Source organism: Nipponia nippon, unplaced genomic scaffold (genome assembly GCF_047370975.1).
Source record: "Nipponia nippon isolate SJK-2023a ecotype South Korea unplaced genomic scaffold, ASM4737097v1 scaffold_19, whole genome shotgun sequence".
Lineage (NCBI taxonomy): Eukaryota > Metazoa > Chordata > Aves > Pelecaniformes > Threskiornithidae > Nipponia > Nipponia nippon.
This window is the reverse complement of record NW_028262335.1, coordinates 6,981,905-7,003,106: the sequence shown is the minus strand read 5'-3', so window position 1 is coordinate 7,003,106 and position 21,202 is coordinate 6,981,905. Positions and strand designations below refer to the sequence as shown.

The 21,202-nt window shown below is 49.9% G+C and overlaps 1 protein-coding gene across 7 annotated transcripts in view; it reads left to right on the top strand.

Annotated features, from left to right (window-relative positions):
* The first annotated feature begins 7,272 nt into the window (after positions 1 to 7,272).
* The window catches only part of LOC104008949 (uncharacterized), a 50,575-nt gene continuing 36,645 nt past the window's right edge, over positions 7,273 to 21,202 (top strand). For all 7 annotated transcript variants that reach the window (XM_087755468.1, XM_087755474.1, XM_087755475.1 and 4 more), the window contains exons 1-4: positions 7,273 to 7,976; positions 15,885 to 15,959; positions 17,218 to 17,267; positions 18,936 to 18,989. In XM_087755468.1, coding sequence (XP_087611594.1) covers positions 7,790 to 7,976; positions 15,885 to 15,959; positions 17,218 to 17,267; positions 18,936 to 18,989 — 366 coding nt within the window. In that variant the 5' untranslated portion in view covers positions 7,273 to 7,789. The remainder of the gene's footprint in view (positions 7,977 to 15,884; positions 15,960 to 17,217; positions 17,268 to 18,935; positions 18,990 to 21,202) is intronic.

The window sequence follows — 21,202 nt, the reverse complement described above, 5'->3', positions numbered from 1 at the left end:
GACTATGTTCCCATTATCTCTGTGCAGGAAAAGTGGGACACTGAATGAAATCCGGAAAAAAACAAATACATGATTAAGGAAAGTCTATTCTATTTAAAATCAGCAATGATAAAGCAGTTTAGAAAACCTCACCCTAAATGCGTATCCTGTCTGCCGACGGCCACAGTTAAGAGACAACGGCAAAGCAGAGATGACTTAAAGTCTTGGCTTATCATGGTATTAAAAAACAGATTGAAATCTCTCTGGCTGACATCCAACATGCAGGGACACGCACTTAAGTTGCTCGTAAGTGATCTTTCCAGCTTGATGCTCAAAATGTATCATGGACATCTGGATAGCATAAAAACAAACCTAAAGTAAAACAAAAGCGCCCTGTGTCCAGCTGATGAGGCTGGGTGATTCCAAGAGAAGGCTTGTGCAGGCATGAAGCTTCCCCTGGAAAAACACTGGAGCGACATCATGAAGTAGAAGATTCACATCTCTGTGTCATCCCAAGATGCTGCATGATGCAGTGGAAAATCCTGGAGGAGGAATTGGAGGTCTGCGTGTAGATCTGCTGCTGAGTGTGCTGTGTTAGCTCCACGCTGCTGGCTTCTCCTCTCACCGTTAGCTGTTTATCTGAGAAGAGGACTGACTCATTAGGCTCCAGTCTTGGCTAAGCCCAACCAGTCTTATGGGAATACAATTAAAAAGTCCTCTCTATTTTTCCTAGCAATTCCCCCACAAAAGTACAGTGACAAATGGCACATCACACACAGCAAAGAAAATGTCTGTACCTACAGAACCGTGGCTCCCGACGCTGTGAGAAACTATTGCGCAATCCAGAATGGTGTGGCTGATGCAGACTTTCTGAAATATGTACTACAAGATAAGTCCAGGGAGCAATGTTTTGTTGTAGTTTGCAGAACAGTGCCTTGCTGGGTTACTGTATGAAAAGGAAGAAATAAACCCCAGCATCACAAAGGTGCTGTAAAGAATTGCCAGATGCGGTGCTATCTCGGTCATACTGATGTCTAGAGTCCTGCACCAGGCTGTGTTACAGCATGTGAACAGGAACACAGTGAGATTGAAACTCTGCTCTACAGATGCTATTCATCAGTGGTTAGCACTGGACTTCATAAAACTCAGTGGTCATCTACGAATAAAAATTGTTGTGCTAGTGCCGGTATTCTCTCTCTCTACGGCACTATTTCTGTCTAGCTAGAACAGAGCCCACGTGGAATAGAAGGAAACTGAAATCCTGGTGACAAATTCCTTCACTCTTAAGATGAGGAAGGCTCATATCTGTGGCTGAGCCCAGCAGGCTGTGATTAGTCCTGCCAAGCTCTTCTCCCGCTGCTCAACAAGAGTCCTCTCCTCTCCCCGCCGCCTCGCCTTCCCGCCACCGACTGCCCCATGGGTGGGCAGGGCTTCGCTCACGGCCTTTACTTCGTTCAACCATCTTTTTCCACTGATGCTTCTTTGGAATGGACAGTTACGGCTTTATCCATGTTAGCCATGTGCAAAGACCTCTCCTGGCATCTCGGCTTGTAACGTGATACAGAGACAAAAGAAAACAGCGAAAGGAGCGCGTGCCACCACGGACTTGTCCGCCTGATGCTCCGGGGCTGAGCAGAGCGTGGAGTCGGAACCCCAGGCCCTTCAGTTCACGAGTGGAGGCTCACAAGCCCGGGGGGACAGGCTAGTTACACCCTCAGCCGAGTCCCAAAGGCGTGAAGCTGTGGAGCCTTGGGCCAGACACAGCAGCCCCGGGAGAGTTTAGGAATACAAGGGGGGGGGGGGCTGATGCTGGAGCCCCACTGAGAGAGGCAGTAGCAGCAAGTTTAGCAGCACCTACACAAACCAAAAAACCCTTTGCTAGTTTGCTACTGTTTTCTGGCAAACTGCATTTTTATTACCTTGGGAGCTGGAATGTTCCCTGGCTCTAATAAAACGGCCGGTACCTTGGTAAGGCAGGGAAGACTTTGTGCGTATTTAAAGGGCACTAGCTTCCTTTTAAACAGCTTCAGCTTCGTGTGTGTTGCAGACACTGAAAACAAACAGGCAATGGAGTCGCAGGGCTCTAATTGTACTGTGATGCATTTTCTATGGAGGACATGCTCTTTGCCCCTTCTTGTTTTGTTTTGTCCCTTTGAAACCAATTCTCGTTGCTTTTGATTAAAAAGGAACCCAGATGACAGACTGGTTCAGAACAGCTGCTCCTCACTCAAGGCAAGGTATCCTCTTTGCAGGAAGATTACCGGTCCAAACTGTGAAAGATGAAGTGGAATTAAAAAGTAAATATGCTTTCTTTTTCCAGAGGAATTAAGATTCACATTGCGGAGCTTTTTTTGTCATGGTAAGTGCTTGGAATATAGATTGTTTTTTGAAAGAATAATGAGTTTCTCTCATAATGCTTTGACTCTGGGAGCTGATGTTTTAAGGAAAGTACCAAGTAACATGCCAAAATATCCAGACATCAACCCCTTTCTGCTGGAGCTTGGATGGGTTCTTCTCAGTAGGAATAGCTGAATCTGGGTTTTCTTGGAGTGGTCTTACAAGAAGTTGTGGAGGGGCGCCTGCCATTACCAAATATGATTAGTCTTGCATATGTGTCATCGATTCGAGATCTCAGCTGCATGGAGGACAGGTTCCTTCCAGCCTGGATCCTGTACTAAAATAAAAATCATCAGGGTGGATTTCAGTAAGGTGGGTTCAAAATTATATGAGCTCCCCGAATGCATTTTGGGGCATCTCTGACAGTGTTGGTGCAAGATGCTTCTCTGACCCTTCTCCTGGACAGCTGTGCTCTTATTGAAGGACTGGGAACACTGTCGTACACTGAACTGGGGGAAGGTATGATTCTTCAGGGCCTCAAGGAGGTAGCCTATCTGCTCTGTACCTTGATCGCCCTATACTTAAAATACGCTCTGTGAACTTGAAGTTACCAACAGTCTTTAGAGATGGATAGTGGCTTTCTACTGGTGTCAGCCTGCTGGCTGTGCTGACACATCTTCCAGTGGCTGTGGATGGAAGCATAGATCTCCTTGAGCTCCAGTTTCTATGGAATACTCTTCTAGATGATGACTTTGACCCTAGAACCTTGTACCTCAAAAAGTCAGGGCTTATGCTTATTATGTTCCCCCCATTCACATTCTCTAATATTATGGCCATGCCCACAGTTTGCTCAGCGCTTGTCCCGAAGGTCTGACGGGGCTGTGAGAGCATCAAGATTTCTTTAGATCTCACATGCTTACTTTTAGGCATGGCACAGCAGTGAGATGACTCAAAGTACATACAGAGGCTTGGGAAGATAACCGAGACAGCTGAGCCGACATGCCATTCTAAGGCAAAAAATAATTTCAACAATGCATTCTGAAAAATGGTCCCATTGGTTCCCTGGGGCACCCTCTAATGGGTCCTAATTAGAAGCTGTCACTTCTTGTTATGGGAAGGAAGGAATGGCTCAGCTTTCCCACTCCTTAACCTTGGAGAGACTGAGATGAGAGCTGCCCCTAGGAACTATTTAATTTAGGGCACTTTCACTCCTGCAAGAAATAAATTGGGAATTTCTGGGCGTGGTAGGGCAGGCACCTCCAGGAGGTGCATGGCACGCAGACACTTCTAACACTGTAAATTCATGCACATACATGCACAGATGCCCACGTGAGAAAACTTTATTTTTTAAACATTTGTGCCTGTCATTTCTCATCCACTGGACTCCTGCCTCAAGCCCCTCTCCTGCTCAGCCTACCCCCTCCAACATTTACGTGCCAGATTCCTGGAGTGGGTCTCCCTGGAAGGCACTTGCCAGACCCATAAAGGCTGGGGGGCTCCAGTGTCCTGCTTGGCCAGTTCCAATGGGTTGTGGATGTTGCCAATTTGATCAGCAGGTTTTTAAAAAATGGTTGTGAAACTGCAGCCCCTAAACAATAAAGCCTCCCCTCCGTCTCCTACTAGCACATTCCTTACATGCATCTTTTTCAGACACTTGGTTTCTTGACAGCGTTTACATAACCTGGCTGAAAACACACCCACAGCCGATTAAATGCCTGCTATGAAATCCAAAGCTCTGATTAAAAGGATGGAGCTTTCCAGGACTGCAATATTTGCACAGATGGTTAATACTCATGGCTTGCTCTACAGGGGAAAAAAGTGGCATTTTCTTTACAAGTACATACAGTCTGAGCTTTCCCATGGGAATTGCTTGTTTTGTTCAGATTATTATTTTAAAGCTATCATCAGATGTGATCACCCATTGGATTAGAGGAAGCAAAAGGAGATGATCAGATAATCCGTGAGGCACAAAGCATTTTGAGTTGGATTTGAAGAGAGCCGTCACCTATGGTCAATTTGTTTAGCTCAGGGTGCCTCTCCTCGTCTGCATCTTCCTGAAATCGCATTCCCAGTGGCTGTAGACCCTTAGAGATGTGGGATGTTGTAGTAATTTGCTCAGGGAGGGACCCTCTGAGCTGGCTGATGTGACAACCCCTTTTCAGAAAAAATGTGTGGTTAAAAGAGAAAAGTGCAAAAGCGAATAGCAGTAAATACCCAAACTAGCCCTTGCGAAATCACCAGGGTGTCCCCTTTTCCTCTGGTGCATAGAAATCTTTGGCAAAGAGAACTTCTGATCTATCCCGGTCAGATGAGCATAAAGATCTAGTCAGACTAAAATATTAAATACAAATTAAGCACAATAAAAATGAACTCTCTGAAGATGGGGGTTTGTGCCGGGGGTCGTCGAACAGAGACTTCAGTTATGAGGGAATGGTCCCTCGAAGAAGGAAGTCCAATCTCATCGCCGTTATTTTCCCATCTTTGTGACCAAGGTTGCTCTGATTTTGGCTGTTTATTATGAGTGTTCTACTGAGATACCCTCATCTCTTTGGGGTCCTGCAGTTGTTTAGCTTTTCCTGAAAACTGGAAAATACCTTAGGAGAGCAGCTAAAGCCGTGGGCCCTTATATTTTTTTGATGTGGAAGAACAGGACCGAAGTGGAGGGTTTTATCACTGACTGCAGGGGAAGTGGGATCAGCTCTCAGTTTACTGGGATTTCACTAACAGGTCACATAACATAAATACTGGCAAAGCACGAGCACGAAGCAAACCCTTTGGCTCTTTACTGGGGCTGTACTATTCATCTGGCCCTAGAGCTGGTGCAGAAATATGGAGCTAAATTTATAACTGAGTTTATTACAGTGTGGAAGAGTGAAGTGCTAGATCGCAGAAACTTTGTCAATCAAATCTTTCTCAGACAGACATTCCCTGATTCAGGATTTTAACCTTTTCCAGAGTCCGCTCTGTCAAAACCTCAGAAATTCCCGGTGTTTCTCAGGCAGGACCCAGCACATGAGGAAGTAATTAATGAGAGCAGGAGGGGGAAAAAAAAAAAAAAAAAGAATGTGCTGAGTAGGGGCAAAACTGAGACTCAAATCCCTCATCCCACAGGCTGCTGCCTCGATCCTCAAGATGCAGACAAAAGACACTCCAGCTCCTGACAAACAGCCTGAAGAGATGCTGAAGCATTCAGCAACCCCCAGAACATCAATGCAAAGAAACAGTTGGACAGTGCGGCTGCCCGACGCACACCATCTACGCGGTGGAGGTGGAGTTTCTCTTGAACCGAGGATATGTGAATCAGCAACAAGATTACCCCTGGTCCTACCTGCAGATGCTCCATGGCAGACATAGGCTGCATGAAGCATCACATCAGTGCCATTCTGGTTTTCAGAAAGAGCTAAGCAATAAGTCTGGAATAATCAGTTAATTCATTAAGGAAAGTATACAGTGTTTTCTGGAAGCTGTACTCCGAGCCAGGACTGTTAGCCAAATCACCCGATTTCCAGTAGGCTGAGTCTCACCCTTGTTCTGGCAGACACCTCAAACAACATACCACATCCACTTAAAATGCTTGGAGAAAAAAAATCAGTTACTTTGGATAAATCATAACCTTACAGGAATGCTGCACCTCAGTTTTCCCATCTGCAAATCAGGGAGCCAGGAACGCCATTCAGCTATTTCCCAGCAGTACTGTAAAGCTCATTTGATTAACATTTATAAAACCGTGCATGATTTTTGGAGGGGAATTGCTGCTGCAGAATTAATTGTTATGATTGTTGCTTATTCCCCAGATGCCCGAAATATGGAACTTGGCAGAATTCCGGAGGAAGTATCCTTGTGAGCTCAGATAAGAGATGAGCCAACCTGACAGTCAGGCAGTTGGTGCAGGCAAGATTAATTATAAACCCAGGGGTCTTAAACAGTAGATCTAAGCTCAGAATGTGGGCAAGGCTCCAGAAAGCTTTGTCTGTCCCATGAAGTACAGAATCATAGAGTGGGTTGGGTTGGAAGGAACCTTTACAGGTCACCTCGTCCAACCCCTGCAATGAGCAGGGACACCTTCAACTGGAGCAGGTTGCTCAGAGCCCCATCCAGCCTGACCGTGGATGTTTCCAGGGATGGGGCAGTAGGGCTCCTCTCCCGTTCCTGTCTGTTGTCTGCCAACAACACAACTGCGCATCGCATACCTGGATAAAACCCGCTGGGCTCTGCCAGAAGAGAACAGCCCACGTTAAGGGCAGCTGCTTAGGAGAGGCTAAGCTGCCGAGGACACCTTGAAAAAGCCTAACTCATCTTACACCCTTCTCTTTGTGCTGTCCCCATGCCTTTATCAGCTCCCATCTTCCCGAGAAGAAACCACTGCTCTTCATAGAATCATAAAATCATAGAAACCAGGTTGGAAGGGACCTCGGGGATCGTCTGGTCCAACCTTCCTAGGCAAGAGCACAGTCCAGACCAGATGGCCCAGCACCCTGTCCAGCTGAGTCTTAAAAGTGTCCAGTGTAGCGGAGAAAAAGCGTCCAGTATAGCAGAGAAAAAAACGGCCAGGTTTTAAGGAAATCATTTGCAGATGTCCTCCTTGTGCCTTAACGCAGGTGTCCCTCACCTGCCGCCTGTTAGCAGCGGGCGCCGGCAGAGGCTGTGGGTTTGCCAGGTGAGAAAAGGGAGGGGAGAAGACGCGTGGGAGAGGCTGGCGGCTGGGATCTGCTTTGGGGGGACGGGGGTGCCGGCTCTGCTCGGCCCCGCCGGGGTCGGGAGGCGCTGCGGCAGGGGAAGGCGAGACCCCCGCCGCGGGTCCCCTCGGGGCAGCCGCCCGCCCTCCGGGGCGCCCCGGGCGGCGGCGGGGCTCCGGGCGCTGCGCTCCCCCGGCCCGGCCCGGTCCTGCCCGCCCCCCGCCGCCGAGGGCGGGCTCTCGGCCGCCGCAGCCCGGATGCCGCCGCCGGTTTCCTGGTCCCTCTCCCGGCCCCGCCGCCGCCGCTTCCCCCCGGGCGCCGCGGGGAGGGGGCAGCCGGGCTTCTCCTCCCGCCGCGTTATTTTTTCCGGTCGGTGCTCCAGAGGGGGAGGTGGGCAGAGCCGAGGGCGGCCGTACCCCCGTCCCGCCCCCCCTCCGCTGCAGCACATGGGAAGCAAAAGTTTTCCTCCTCCTCCTCCTCTCCCCCCTCGGCCGGCTCCCCGCCGCCCCCCGGGCCGGTCCCCCGGAGCGCTTTGCATGCGGCTGCCGGCACCGGGGCCGCTCCTCTCGGGTAGCGGGGTTGTGCTGCGCTTCTTCCCCATGGGCAATGAGGAATAAAACGCTGCCGGAGCGTCTGCTGCTTCTCTGAGGGCTGGAAAGGAGCGAAGGCGAGACTTTGATCGCGTCTTGCAGAGGGATCCGCGAATTTGCGGAGGAAAGGCGCTGTTGGGCAAAAATAATCAGATGCTTTAGCAGCGCCGGAGAGGCAGCGCGACAGCGGTTTGCTTCGGCCCCATCATGGGTACCGGCATGTGTTCGAGGAGGCAGAAGGGGCTTCTGCAGACCGGGTTTTGCCTGGTGACCGTGGCGTGCCTGGGCTCGGGGGTGTTCATGTACAGCCACTTGCAGCAAAAGGTGCGCAACGCCGAAGCCCTGGCCCAGAAATACAAGCAGCAGCAGGAGGCCCTGTCTGCCCAGCTCCAAGGTGAGTGGCCCGCTCTCCCGCTCCGCACGCTGCCTGAACTTCCCTCTGGCCCAGCGTTAACCTGCTGGGCTTTGGCCGCGCAGCCCCGCCACGAGCGGGGTGCCTTTGTGGAGCAAGGCTCAGCTTTTGGCTTTAAGGAGCTCTAAGAAGATGCTCTCGCCTATTTGCTCCCCCCCTTTGCTGTCTAGAATTAGAATAGCCTTGAATCTGAGCTGCTGCTCACAGCAGCAAGGGGAAAGGAGTGTGCTGGATGGGTGAGTTTGGCTGCGTCACATCTATTCCATTTCTTCTCCCTGTAGATCCCTTTGGCCGTAAAGACCGGTCCTATGTCACTTGAAATGTGGAGCCTTTAGGCGCTGGTTGGGCAGGCTCGGAGATGCGGCTCCCCTCTCCAGCCTGCAGGAGCGGCTGTCTGCAAAGTGAACAGAGAGGCAAGGGGTCCTTTAGTAAAGTTTGTCGTCATACTGTCTGCTGCCCGTCGCCTTTGCAGGGAAACAAACCTGTCTTCTTCCCAGGAGATTGATCTGGGACTGGAAAAGTCTTGCCAGCTTGTTGGGGGCTGATGGGTGCTGCAGCACAGAGCTCCCTAAACAGGGAGGAGGAGGAGGAGGAAGTGGCTTTTCTGAGCCCGCTGACCAGCACTTGGTTCCTCTGGCAAGAGCTGCCAGAAGAGTGGAAGGCAAGCATAATATGTATATTCCCCCTCTTCCTTTTCCCCTTATTTGTCCTGCTTACACAAAGGTCTGACTGTGGGAGAATGACGTTTTAGCCCATGGAGAGATGCCCGTAGGGAGGGCTGAAGACACGTTACTCCACTGCTGAACTCTTATCTTCTTTGTCTAGTCTGTCCTTCTAGCCTCGCTGCGTCTGCCAGAGCTACGTCCCCAGCACCTCTCGCTAGATTTGGGGTCTCTCGAGGGATTTGCCGAGTTCCCTGTGGAGAGGTTTGTTGGGAATCCACTCTTTGGTAGCCAGCAGTTGTCTGTAATGCTGGAGGACGGGTTGGCTCTGGAGTGAATTTTGTGTGAGCAAAGTATCATTTGCCCGTGGTTCTAAGGACTCAAGGTCAAGAGATTCATTTAACACTTTTTTCTTCTAACAAGTGGGTTTAGATTACAGTATTTAAATCGAGAGCTCTTCTTCAGGCTAACATCAGATACGGGGTATCCATCGTGACCTCCACTGACAAATCCAGCGACATTCTTTCTATAGCCTGTATTGCTGGGCGATTCTGCCGATCTGTGACTCAACGTATGTGCCTTTTAGGGTTAAATCTTTTCTGGTGGGTTTGTGTGCAGTGTTGTGATGCAAATGTGACATTGTTTATATGCTGCTTCTCCTGCTCAGGGCTGTGTGTTTCTACCTGTAAACTGGGAAAGCAGAGTGTGGTGTATGTTTTGCTTGTCTCTCAAGAAAACATGCTTTAAAAAAACAATCAATCTTGTGAATTGATCTAGTGTGTATAGGTTCACTGCTATTATCTTATGTTTTGTTTCCATTTCTTCTTACTCCATCACAAGGCCGTCAAACAGCTACAGCTCCCAATAACTTGCACAGTCCCAGCCACAGCGATTTCCACCTGCCTCCTGTGTTTGAGATGCAAAGATCGGCAGGGCAGAAGTCGGCCCATGTTGCTTTCTGGTGTGCCAGCATCTCTTGGAGAGAGGGGCTGGTTCTTCAGGGAATGACAGCGGTAACCTCGGCGAACCTCAGTTTTGGGAACAGCAGGCTCAAGCAAGCAGCTCAGACAGGCTCATCATATTTTTTTCCACCCAAATATGTTTGAATGGCAGAGCTGTAGCCTGTTGCTGGGGTTTCTAACCCTCTGTCAGTCCTCCCATTCCTAAATACACTTGTTGCCATGGATATCCTTTTTATTTTGAGAAGACATTGACTTGTCCAACAGTTTTAACAAAGTCAAAGCTTCTTTTTGGATTTGGCTGGTGGGAGAAGCCTAGCGATTGGCAGATAGGAGCCACGTTCAGGGAGGCCTTAAAGCGCAGTGGTACCTTGCGCGTGCGGCCGCGCCTGTCCTGCTGCCCTCTTGCAGCGCTGCTCCCCGCCGTGCCTCAGTGCTGAACCGGGGAGAGCGGGGAGTCGGGGCTTTGGGCTCCATCCCTGCCCCTGTCCTGGCTTGTTGCATGACTTTAATTGCTGTCTCTTTTGCATCCGATTTCTGTCTTTCCAGCTGTACAACAGGAGGACGTGTTATTCCAAGGTGGAATTCAGTACTGTTTAACTAGTGCTTCAGGTATCTCCTTTCAGTTATCAAGTATTTCCTACCCTTCGTATATCCGAGTACAATATATGGTTAATGCCTCTGGTAGCCTCTGTAAACAAAGCTTGAAAGTGTAGGGCTGGGCCAAGAGTTGAGTGAAAGGGAAGAGGAAAGCAAGTGGAGGAAGGAGCGAAGCTGTCCTGAAACCAGCGCTGCCCGTCCCGTCTGCTGTCTTCTCCTGGCTGCACACAAGGAGAGGGATCTCATTGACTCTTTTAAAATAAGAGCAAAGCAGCTGCTGACTTTGCTGTGGGGTAAAACAGCTTGTGTGAGAAGAAAGGGAGGTGTTGTGGTGTGTGTGACCCTGCCCGCCCTCTTGCCTGGTGGTTGGTACCCTTGTCCCAGCCATGCAGAGGCAGGTGTTTGCTGTGACGCAGGAGTCCCTCTTTTCGTATCGTAGTCCAGATGCAATCCAGGAGGAAAATCTGCTCGGCTTTTCTGTCTCTTCATCTCTTTTCTTTCTGCTGGGCAGGGTTGGAGGTATGTCTGAAAGTGCATGGAGACACCTTGCCAAATACTGGGCTCTCCCTTAGGGGCTGTGATTTGGGGGCTCTGGTGCTGTGTTGTGAAGCTCAGAGGGGATTAGAGACGCGGTCTGGCAAGCTGTGCCCTGGTGCGCGCTGCGGGTGAATCTCTTCTGTCTCGGCCCCCGCCCCAAACTCACGCCACGCTGAGTTATGTAGCAGGTGGCTTTAGGCAAAGTGTTGCTTTGCCACCTCGCGCTGTCCGTAGGTGTGTGCCTGTGCACGTAGGAGCGTGCTGCTGCCTGGAGGTTCTGAGTGAAACTGGAGAGATTTTATTTCGGTCAGTTCCCTAACAAATGGCACTCTTGGAACAGATGGGAAGGAAGGGTGCATTTATAGTACTGTCTACTCCTATCTGACATTCCTAATGTGGCCTGGCAACGGCACACCAAACTGGTGTCTGGGATGGAGGCATTTTCTCTCTCTCCCCAGGCTGCCATTGCACAGTGGCTGAGCCTGCGAATGCAGCGCTCCTGGCCTCACCACTGGGTCTCTTGCCCAGTCTGTCTTTCCTTTGCCATCTCTCTGGATCAGAGAGGGAGGTGTGATGAGCCTGGCTCTCATTCTGCTCCCCTTGTCCCTTGCTCTGGATGATTCTTGAGCCTGAGTGACTGGTGCCGTGGGTGCTTAGTTGTGATGTGACTGGATGCAGACTGGCAGGAGTATTTGACGCCTCTAACAAGGAGAGCGATGGAGAAGAAAGCATTTTCTGGGTGATTAGCTATGAGAGGGGAAGGGGCACGGTGCAGTCTGGAAGTTAGTGGTGATCTCTGCGTGCCGAGAGCTGCTTGGAGCTGAGAGCCACGGGCAGGGTGATGGCTCTTTCCACAGTACGTGCTCTTGGCATAGACATGGCCTAACGAACTATGCAGCGTGCGTAGTTTTAGCAGAACCAGAGCAGCGAATCTGATGCCTCTGCCGCCTTGCTGCATGACAGCAGGGAGCCAGCGTGCGCTCCTGCCTTTCCCAGGCAGGGGTAACGTGGAACCACTTGAGCAGAAGGAGAGTAAAACCTGGGGCTGTTGGCAAGACTGGAATCACTCGAACTCTCCCTGGCAGATGTTTATCTTGGCACTCTGTGGCATATGAGGCAACCCCTTCACACAATCACCCTGTTCTTTCTGGTCTTTTAAAATGGGAATGAGTCTGTGGAAGGGCTGACCTGTTCTTCTTTCCCAAAGGCAAGGCACTGCAAGGGATTTCATTGTTTCAGCAGTTCAAGTTCTGCATTTTAGCTCATTTGGCAGCAGGTTACTTCAGTGCTGAGTTCTGGCTGAATTCCAGCCTGGATTTAGACACTGACCACCCTCCATCCTCTCTTGTAATTGCAAATTGTTAACGACTTCCTGGCTTCCTCTCCTCTGAAGCTGTACGGTGCCGTTCGGTCCGCGAAGCTGTTGCTGTGTTCCACCACAAAGACGAGCAGAGAGACTACTTCACGCAACACGCACTTGCTGCTTTGTGTAAAGCTGAACCCACCTTTTCTGGGCTCTGAAGACCTGGAGGAATGGCAGGAGAGAGTACAACTTTTTTTCTTCTAGTCATGAGAGGTTACTTCAGCTTATCTTACTTATTAAAAAAAAAAAAAAGTGTCAGGAGAGCCAGATTTTGTGTCCTAAATTTCTGAACAAGCAGCCTATGATACGGAGTTGTTCCTGAAGACTCCTGTGCTTTGTGGTGCTTGCATTAGGATTTGTGGCTACGGGTGTTAGCACAAGCCTGTTGCTATAGATGCTTTCCTGTGCCTCACATTTACTACGTGAGATCAATAGCACCTGCTAGCTTGGGCTCATCTAAGCAGACCTTTTCTACACAAAATAGTTATTTACTTGCCTGGTCCTGTGCTGAGAGTGCTTGGCTTTTTTTGAGCGAGGCGGCAGCTGTTCAGCTTGCCCCTGCGGTACACTGCGCTTCGCCGTTCGGGGTGATGGAGCACAACTGTGGCGAGGTGGGTAACCCGCCCGTGTGGGCTGCGTTGCTAACCCGGTCGTAGGCTCTGTTTTCTTTCAGTATACTCAAGTTACTAGGAAATGAAATTAAACACCTACAAGAGAAACTCCAACATGGGGAATTCCTCCAAGCCCAGAACTGCTGAGGCAAATGCAGACTGGAAGCTCGGAGTATGTAAAAGGGCATGGCAAAGCCTGTGAATTGCTGGGCATCCCTAATAGTCCCAGCAGCTGTGACTTTTCATTGCTGGTGTGAGGCTCCCATCACATCAAAGACTGGTCCTCAGGTGTTCTGCTACGTAAGACTGCAAGAAAGTGAGATGCTTGTGGCAGAAACATGAGTGCCCAGAGCTCACAAATCTTTTGGGAAGTGGCCGATGTTCTTAAGATGACAATTTCATTGGACAAGGCTTTTTAGCATGTAGTGAAGAAGCACCCAGAGTCTTGTGTGCTTAGCTGGGCTGGGGAAGCCCTCAGGTTGACATGGGAGCAGTCTGTTGGGAAAAGTGTTTCTAAAAATAAAGTTGTCATGAAGTAGACGCTTGGACAGCTGCAGTGATGGGCTTGCTGCTTACCAGCGCGCTCAGCAGGGGAAAAAATGCTTCCAGATTGCAAACAAATATTTCTGCTGTAATGGTTTGGAGAATATGGTAGTTTCCTCGCTTCAGAGGAAAATATTAGTGAAGTGGCCCAGCCCAGGGGAAGCATCTTCACCGTTGGGTTGTCTGTCTTTAATGAGGGAAGGTCACAAAGGCTGGTGACAACAGGAATTCCTGGCCTAGGACGCTGGCCCTTCCTGTTCCCCGAGGGAGGTCAGAGGTGGCAGAGGGAATTAGGTGGGTCAGGGAGACAGCTTGGGCGCGAACGTATGCCTGGGGAACGGCTCCCCAGTCTGGGGTGGGACTGAGCTTGGCACATGATGAGCCCAAAACATAGTCCTTGTACCTGCAGTGTCTAAAACCGGCGTAGTCCAGGAAAAGCCAACTTGCCTGTCGTGTCCTGCTGAAGCCTTAATTTCAGTACAGGGAAGGTCACTGCCTGGAGGCCCTGAAGCTGCTCTGCAGGGGACAGTGGGATACCGGGATGTTTGGATTCAGTTTGTGTCTTGAAGCTGGAGCCTCAGCTCCAGCTACCCTCAGCATCCAGGCTGCTCGCCTACCTGGCTCGCTGGGGTAGTGCCCCCGAAGGCTTAGGAAGCAGTGGTACTACAATCGGCAAAAAAACCCGTAGGATTCAACACTTCACCATGCCTGGCTAAATTTGTCACTTCTTTTTCCCCTGATTTGCCCAGGCACTCAGCTGTTGCTGGAGATCACTGTAAATATTAACAGATCCACTGCTGGTAAACCAAAGTAAATTGGTTTTAAAAAGCAAAAATTCCAAACTTGGACCTAGCCAATGTCATCAGCTTGGCTTAAAAATCATGGAGTTATATGTAAATATATGTTTATAGAGAGAGAGACAACTGTACTACTATAGGCTTGGTGCCACTGATGGGCAACACTGTGAAATGTTAGATATACATCCGGGTGTTTTGTCTCCTGTTTCCCCAGATGGGAGTGTCTGTTCCCAGGCAGCAAACCACCTGTTAATGCGGGACATCAGCTGCCTTCGCTGCTCCCTGTGACCTGAGCGGAGCTGGCAGTCTCTCTAGATTCACTTGCAGTGAGAGCACGAGTCACTTGGGGCTCTTGGCTTGGCAAGATTTCAGCAAGGGATGGGTTAGCACTTGTTTTATGCATGCAAATATCACCCCACTTTGTCAATTTTCCTGGAGGCTGTGCATCGTGGCGTGACTTGCCCCCAAAGTTGGCTCTGGAAGCAAGTTTCTTTTATCCCCCCCCGAATTGCCACCCAGTGCCATGCTGGCGTGGCGGCAGTCTGTGCAGAGGGGATGGAGAAGCCTGTTGCAGCTAAATGCTGTGACTCAGGGAAAGCTCTTGGTTAGCGTTCAGGCATCAGAGTGGATTAAAAATCATCATCCATCAGGAGGCTTCTCCGGCACTTTCATTTGTCATGTGGCTGCTGCACGAAGCAGCCGCATCCCTCTCCTTTCTTGGCTCCAGTGCAGAGTACAGATGCTCTTTTGTGCGTAATGGGAGAGGGGGCTGCTTGGCTCACTTTTCCTTAGGGACTTGAGGACCAGTTAATGGTTGGGTTGTGGAAGGGGGGAAAATGTCTCTCCTGCATGCTGCTGATGCCGTTACGGAACAGATGATCTGGGAGGCTCTGGCTGTCTTGAGCCTCGTAGTGGACTTGGCCCGCAAATACACAGTTTAGCCACTGGCCACTAAAGCCAACTCTTGGGCTTCACAGCTTAGACTCCAAAGCAAAACCTGAGTGCAAACACTTGCAGGATGGCAGACTGGTGTGGTATATCAGGAATATCCATTGTTCCTAGTCCAGCTGTCCCCACCCTGCTCCAGACCTTATCTGTTCACAGTTGACAAAGAATCATAGAATCGTTTAGGTTGGAAAAGACCTTTAAGGTCATCAAGTCCAACCATTAACCCAGCACTGCCAAGGCCACCACTAAACCATGTCCCTGAGCACCACATCTCCCTGTCTTTTAAATCCTCCAGGGATGGGGACTCAGCCCCTGCCCTGGGCAGCCTGGGCCAATGCTTGACAACCTTTTTGGTGAAGAAGTTTTTACTAATATGCAACCTAAACATCCCCGGGTGCAGCTTGAGGCTGTTTCCTCTTATCCTGTCGCTTGTTACTTGGGTACCCCCACCTGGCTACAGCCTCCTTTCAGGTTGTTGTAGACAGTGATAAGGTTTCCCCTCAGCCTCCTTCTCAAGTGCAAAAGAAAGTGAGCCTCCTTTTCAAGAAGGGTAGACAGCTTGTAGCTGGACCTGACCCTTTCGTTGTTTAGGACATCAGGTATCTGCATGTATTTTGGGACTGTTGATTTGCTTGGTCTGGATTTTACATGTGAGCTACCGTGTGCTTAAGCCTAGAAACAGAGTGAAACAGGCCATTCCAACCAGGAAAGGCTCTTTTGCCCAAGTCTCCTCTCTTGGGCACTTGCTGGCCCAGTCCACAGCAGGATTTGAGGTCTGCATGACCTGCGAGAGGCTTGTTTTGGGGAAAAGAATGTGTGGGAACAAATTTCAGGGTTTATCTCATGCTCTGCCTCTTTCTGCTTCCCTAGTTGTGTATGAGCACAGATCCCGGCTAGAACGATCCTTGCAGAAGGAGCGAGGGGAACACAAGAAGACGAAGGAAGGTGAGTCTCTGCATGGGTGGCATAGTGGTGGCCAGCCAACCCTCCAGCTGTCCTGTGGGGAGATGTGTGTGTTGTACCCAAAGCATTTTCTGCCTTCAGGGCTGTGTGTGGATGTTACTGAATGCCCCCCAGGTGAGACTCAGCCCTGGTTTGTACTTGGAGAATAGTTAACTGACTCGTCCATTGCCTGTGGGCCAAAGGGAGGTGGGTTTTGGTCCCTCATATTCCTCCATATGTCCTCAGTCTAATCTGTGAGTTACAGTACCCCTGACGTGGTGTTTGAGCGCTTTAAGTGATAGCTAAACCTGGCACGAGACCATGCTTTTTTCTTGGAAATATGTGAACTTTCTTATAAAAGTGATCTGAAGATGCTGAGCTCTACAAGTGCTTAATAATATTAGCATCACTGCGCTCCATAATACATGGACAATACAGACTGTCAGATCCTTTAAAGCTGATCTACAAAAGTAGATAGACATATGCAGGATATTTTAGGACCATGAAATACAGCAGAAAGTAGAAAGCCAATAGCTTAGCACGTGTACTTTTCAGTGGAGTAGCGTGCTTGGATATCAGACCTTTGCATCTGATTGTTGCTGGCAACTTAATAGCTTGGGGTTTATCTTCAAAACTGGCATGTGGAGTAACATCACTGCTCCTTACTCCTACGTGCACTGTGTTTCTGGAAATGCTGACATACGGCATCCAGGTTTGGCTGTAGCTATGTGGCTACATAGCTAAGGGAGAAGCTCATTTCTGCCTCTTCTTTTGTGCCTCTTTATTTGGTGGGGACAGACTGAGACAACGAAGCATCCTAATAAACGTTGTCTTGTCATGGGACCTTCCCATTTTAAGAAGTGGCGCAGGTGAGTTCCTTTTGGTTTCACAGAAGCTTTGACTTCCCTTTTCCAAAGTCGCCTCTCATTTCGGAGCGCCCCAAATCCTTACCGCTTCAGTGACATCAAAATGTAGCCGTTTGTGTGCTGAAGTAGGAAGTCACCAATGCACTTGCCTGTAGCATGGGGAAGGAAGGACGCTGGGGCCAGCCTAGATGGGTGGACAGCTCTCATGGAAAATAGTGCCGTCTTTCTAAGGGCATTGAGTGGTCTCCTAGCAGCATCTGCATTCCAGCTTGTTGAGTTGCAGCCTTTTGCTCAGCAAGGGGCCGATTTCCTCCTTCCCTCCCCCCGCCAAAATATAAAACAGATCCTTGTTAAATTCCAGCTCATTAAATTGTCTTCTTTTTTTCCACGTCTAGATTTTTTAGTGTATAAGTTAGAAGCTCAGGAAGCTCTCAACAAGGAGAAGGTAGGTATGGTTTATTCCTCGGACTGTGTGTGTGTGTGTAATAATGGTAAAGATTTTTCTCGTACCACCCCAGAGTGCTGAGGCTGGTGCTGCTGTCTGGAAGGCACGAAAGGCTGAGTGTGTATGGCACAAGATGAACCTTGGCCGACTCCACCTTGCAAGGCAGTTGGTGTGTGAGGATTTACTTCATCCTAGGGAAAGGCTGTGTTGTGCTAGAGCTGTTCTGCCTGTTCTCCCACGTGTGATAGCAGAGTAGATGACTTGATTGTCAGCTCCTGGTGTAGCAGGGAGTCCTGTGCTGCAGTCTGAAAAGAGAATTGCTGTTTCATGGTACAGAAGAGCGCTGGGGAAATTGAACGCAAGGCACACCACAGGGAACACGGAGCAGAAAAGCCATGGTGGTGGTGGGGAAAGCATATCCATTGTCTTCTGTCTCCAGGGATTGTCAAATGATTTCCACTAGCCTGTGGACTTCTCATCTGGCAGGGAAAAGGAGGACTCTTCAGTGAGGGTTAGGAAGAAATGCGTCCCTGGGTTACAGTCTGATTCGCTTGAAGTTATAAGGCTCGTTTTATTCCTTTCTCGGAGCATCTGTTGATGAGACGCTGGAGAAGAGGAATTGCTTTTAGCCTGCTCATCTGTGGGTGAATGTCATCCTGTTACAGAAAGAAACTCGTGGATGAATATCTGAATACTCTAGTGGCTGGGCAGCTCCCTTGCAATTTGTGCTTATTTGCTGGTAATATTTCATACCGTATCGAGTATTTATCGTATAAGTTAAATTGTGGGTTGTAGTGGAAATCTCTGCATGGCGGTTAGTTTGCACTTCCATGGTGCTGCTGAGTGTCTCAGCCATGTTGCTTTAAGCTACCCCAATGTAGATCCCAGCAGATGTTCGTAAAACTGCACGTAATGGGAAAAGCTGCAGCACGTTCCTTCTCCGGTGCCACTACCGCTGTGGGGACGCAGCCTTTGAGCACAGGTGGCTGGTGGCTTTCGTACCAGCTGTGTTGAGATACTGGTGCTGCAGTGGAGAATGGTGCCCTGGGGACCAAGGGGAAGAACGTGACCCTTAGCAAGGCATAAGCAGATGTGTTAAACTGGTACGGGCTCCTTTGTGGACACATGTAAATCCCTCTCCACTGCTGGTTTGACCTGGGTTTGATAGCTCTGCCTAGTTACAGGAGTTTGCTTTAGGCTTACTCAATTGCTTAGTGATCAATTTTTTTTTTGTTAGAAGGTGTGATTTTTGTGCGTAGGCGAAAGCCGTAGCTCTGGTGCTGTCTGCCTCCCCCTCAGCTGCTGCGACGAGCGCTCAGCCTGCTTTGGGGGGACTTTACCGTGCAAAGCTGTTTCAGCGCTGGGCCTGCCCTGTATAAATAACTGAAGACTGGGGAAAACTACTCTGAATGCGAATGGAGAGAGTGCCATTAATCAGCTGGTGGCTAGGATGTTTTAAAAGGGTTCTTTTCCAGCCGTGCTGAGGCCGCACATTCTGCTGGCCACCTCGGCAGGCTTGCTCCCGGCCACCACATGCGTGCCTGTGTGTGCGAAGGGGCAGTGGGAACTTGCTGTTGGTGCGGTGGCTGGGCAGGTGCTCACGCGTGTTTCTCCCTGCCTTAGGGTTTTCTGGGAACTAACGGCACTGTTGAATCTTTTTCTTTCCAGCAAGATTCTATGAACAGATACGGGGCCCTCAGTTCCCAGCACAAGATACTGAAGGTAAGGGAGGAGCCTGGTCTCGCGTACTCACCATCTGCTGCGCGTTAAAGAACGCTCCCTGGAAGGAGAGTCCGTGCGTTCGCTTACCGGGGATGCCTGGGAGAGACCGAGGGTTTCCCGCGGCTAGTGCCGGCGCAGAGGGAGGAGGCCGGGCGGTGGTGGTGATCCCCATTCCTTCCTGGCTGTTCAGGTTCATGGGAATTTCCTATTTATTCTCTGGGGCTTTGTATCAGATTGCAGCCTTCACCTATACCTCGTTTCAATGGTAGCCTTTGTGCAGTTTATCGCACAGGAGTTCTGTTGTTCAGCGTGTTCTTTTCTGGGTCTCTTAGTGTGAAAATGGGTCTATTCATTGTAGCTTGCCCTTTGGGCTAGTACAATGCATTCCGGTCCACGTAAGAGGCTCGGAGGGGGGTGGCTTACAGCATTTTATAGCTTATCGCATGCTCTACCTCAACCAGATCTTGATGTTAAAGCTTGATTTTGTTAGAACAATGCCACGGTAGCTGGTGATGGTGGTTTTTAAATGTTTTTTAGTTAGAGCATTGGCAGTGAAATGGTAATTTAATTCTGGGATGCAGAAGGAGGGCTGGGTTCCAGCAACCCTTAGCACCGCTGGGTTGTGTTTCCTGAGCAGAGCTGGACCTCCAGCTGCCTGGCTTTTGGATTCAAACTTCGGGAAAAGGGAAGTACAGTTCTGTCTCTTGGGTATTATCCAGCACTGCGGATTCTGGGAACGCTTCGCAATAGTAACGTTCCTCTTCATAGCAACTGCAGTCTGAGCAGAATGCTCTGGTTCGCTTGTCTCAAGGGGACAGTGAGAGCATTTCGTCCTGGCTCCCTTTCTCTTGCTTCCTTTTATTGGGGGGGAATCATCTATTTTTGTAACTACGTTTACAGCTGCTGAAAGGCAGGCCAGCCCTTGGGACTGCAGTGTAGATTTCAGCCCCCCCACTGGAAAAGCAGTATTCAGTGCAACTTCCAGCTAGTTATGAGACTGTAACACTTCCATTACTGGAGTGCCAGCGAAAAACGCTTCCCACTGGTACTAGCTTCCTCGGGAGGAAGGTTGCTGCCGGCAATGTCATTGCCTAGGAAGCAGACATGTAATGCTGAACAGGAGCAACTAACTCTGTTAAGCTGGAGGTCCCAAATATGACCAAAGACTTCCGTGAAGCCACATCAGCATATTTGGCTTTGGTGTTTCTGGCCACTGCTGTCATTCTGGTCTGTACTGAAGTCATCGATGTCTGATGAACATCTGCAGCTGGCACACCGGCCTCAAAGGGGCAAGGGGCTTGACTTTGTCCAAAAGTAGCAGCTGCAGTAGTTGCCTGTGTCTGGATTCCTCCTGGAGCCAGACTTCGTCTTACAACTCCTTTCATCCTCTTGAGTGGAGATTAAAATTTGTTGTTAACATCATTCTGCAGAATGCATCCTAGCATTCACTGGAATAGGCAGGCAAGGAGGCGGGTGGCTTTAAACCAAAGATTTTTTCACATGGACTTCCTGAAACTGCTGGAAACTTGGAATGAGGTGTGCCCTTCCTTTGCCTGTGGGCTAAGCATCCAGTTACTGATTCCATTTTGTACAACGCCGACTACAAAGCTGCTTTCTAAATCATGGCAGAAGTACACGTTTTTGAGGTACTCTTATTTTCTTCTTCCTCTTTGCCTGCCCCCCCACCTGCCCGTTTCCCCAGAGACCTCGGTGAGATGGAGCTACGGCGTAGCTGATGCGTCTTGGGCACTGCGTGTTGTCTGAGCAGCAAAGGCAAGGTGGGATGAGAGGGCTTGCTGGCCTAAATTCATACAGCTGAGTTGAAGGACTCCTGATTTTTGAAAGATTGGCTGACTTCCTGAATGATATCATTTCCCCTGTGCTGGTTTTGGCTGGGATAGGGTTAATTTTTTCCATAGTAGCTAGCATGGGGCTATGTTTTGGATTTGTGCTGAAAACAGCGTTGATAACACAGGGATGTTTTAGTTACTGCTGAGCAGTGCTTACGCAGAGTCAAGGCCTTTGCCCCTTCGAGTCTGGGATGCAGGAGGAGGGCTGGGTTCCAGCAGCCCGTAGCACAGCTGGGTTGTACTTCCTGAGCAGAGCCGGACCTCCGGCTCCCTGGCTGTTGGATCCTCTCCCCCATCCCGCTGCGGGGAGCGAGCGGCTGGGTGCTGCTCAGTTGCTGGCTGGGGTTAAACCCCGACACCCCA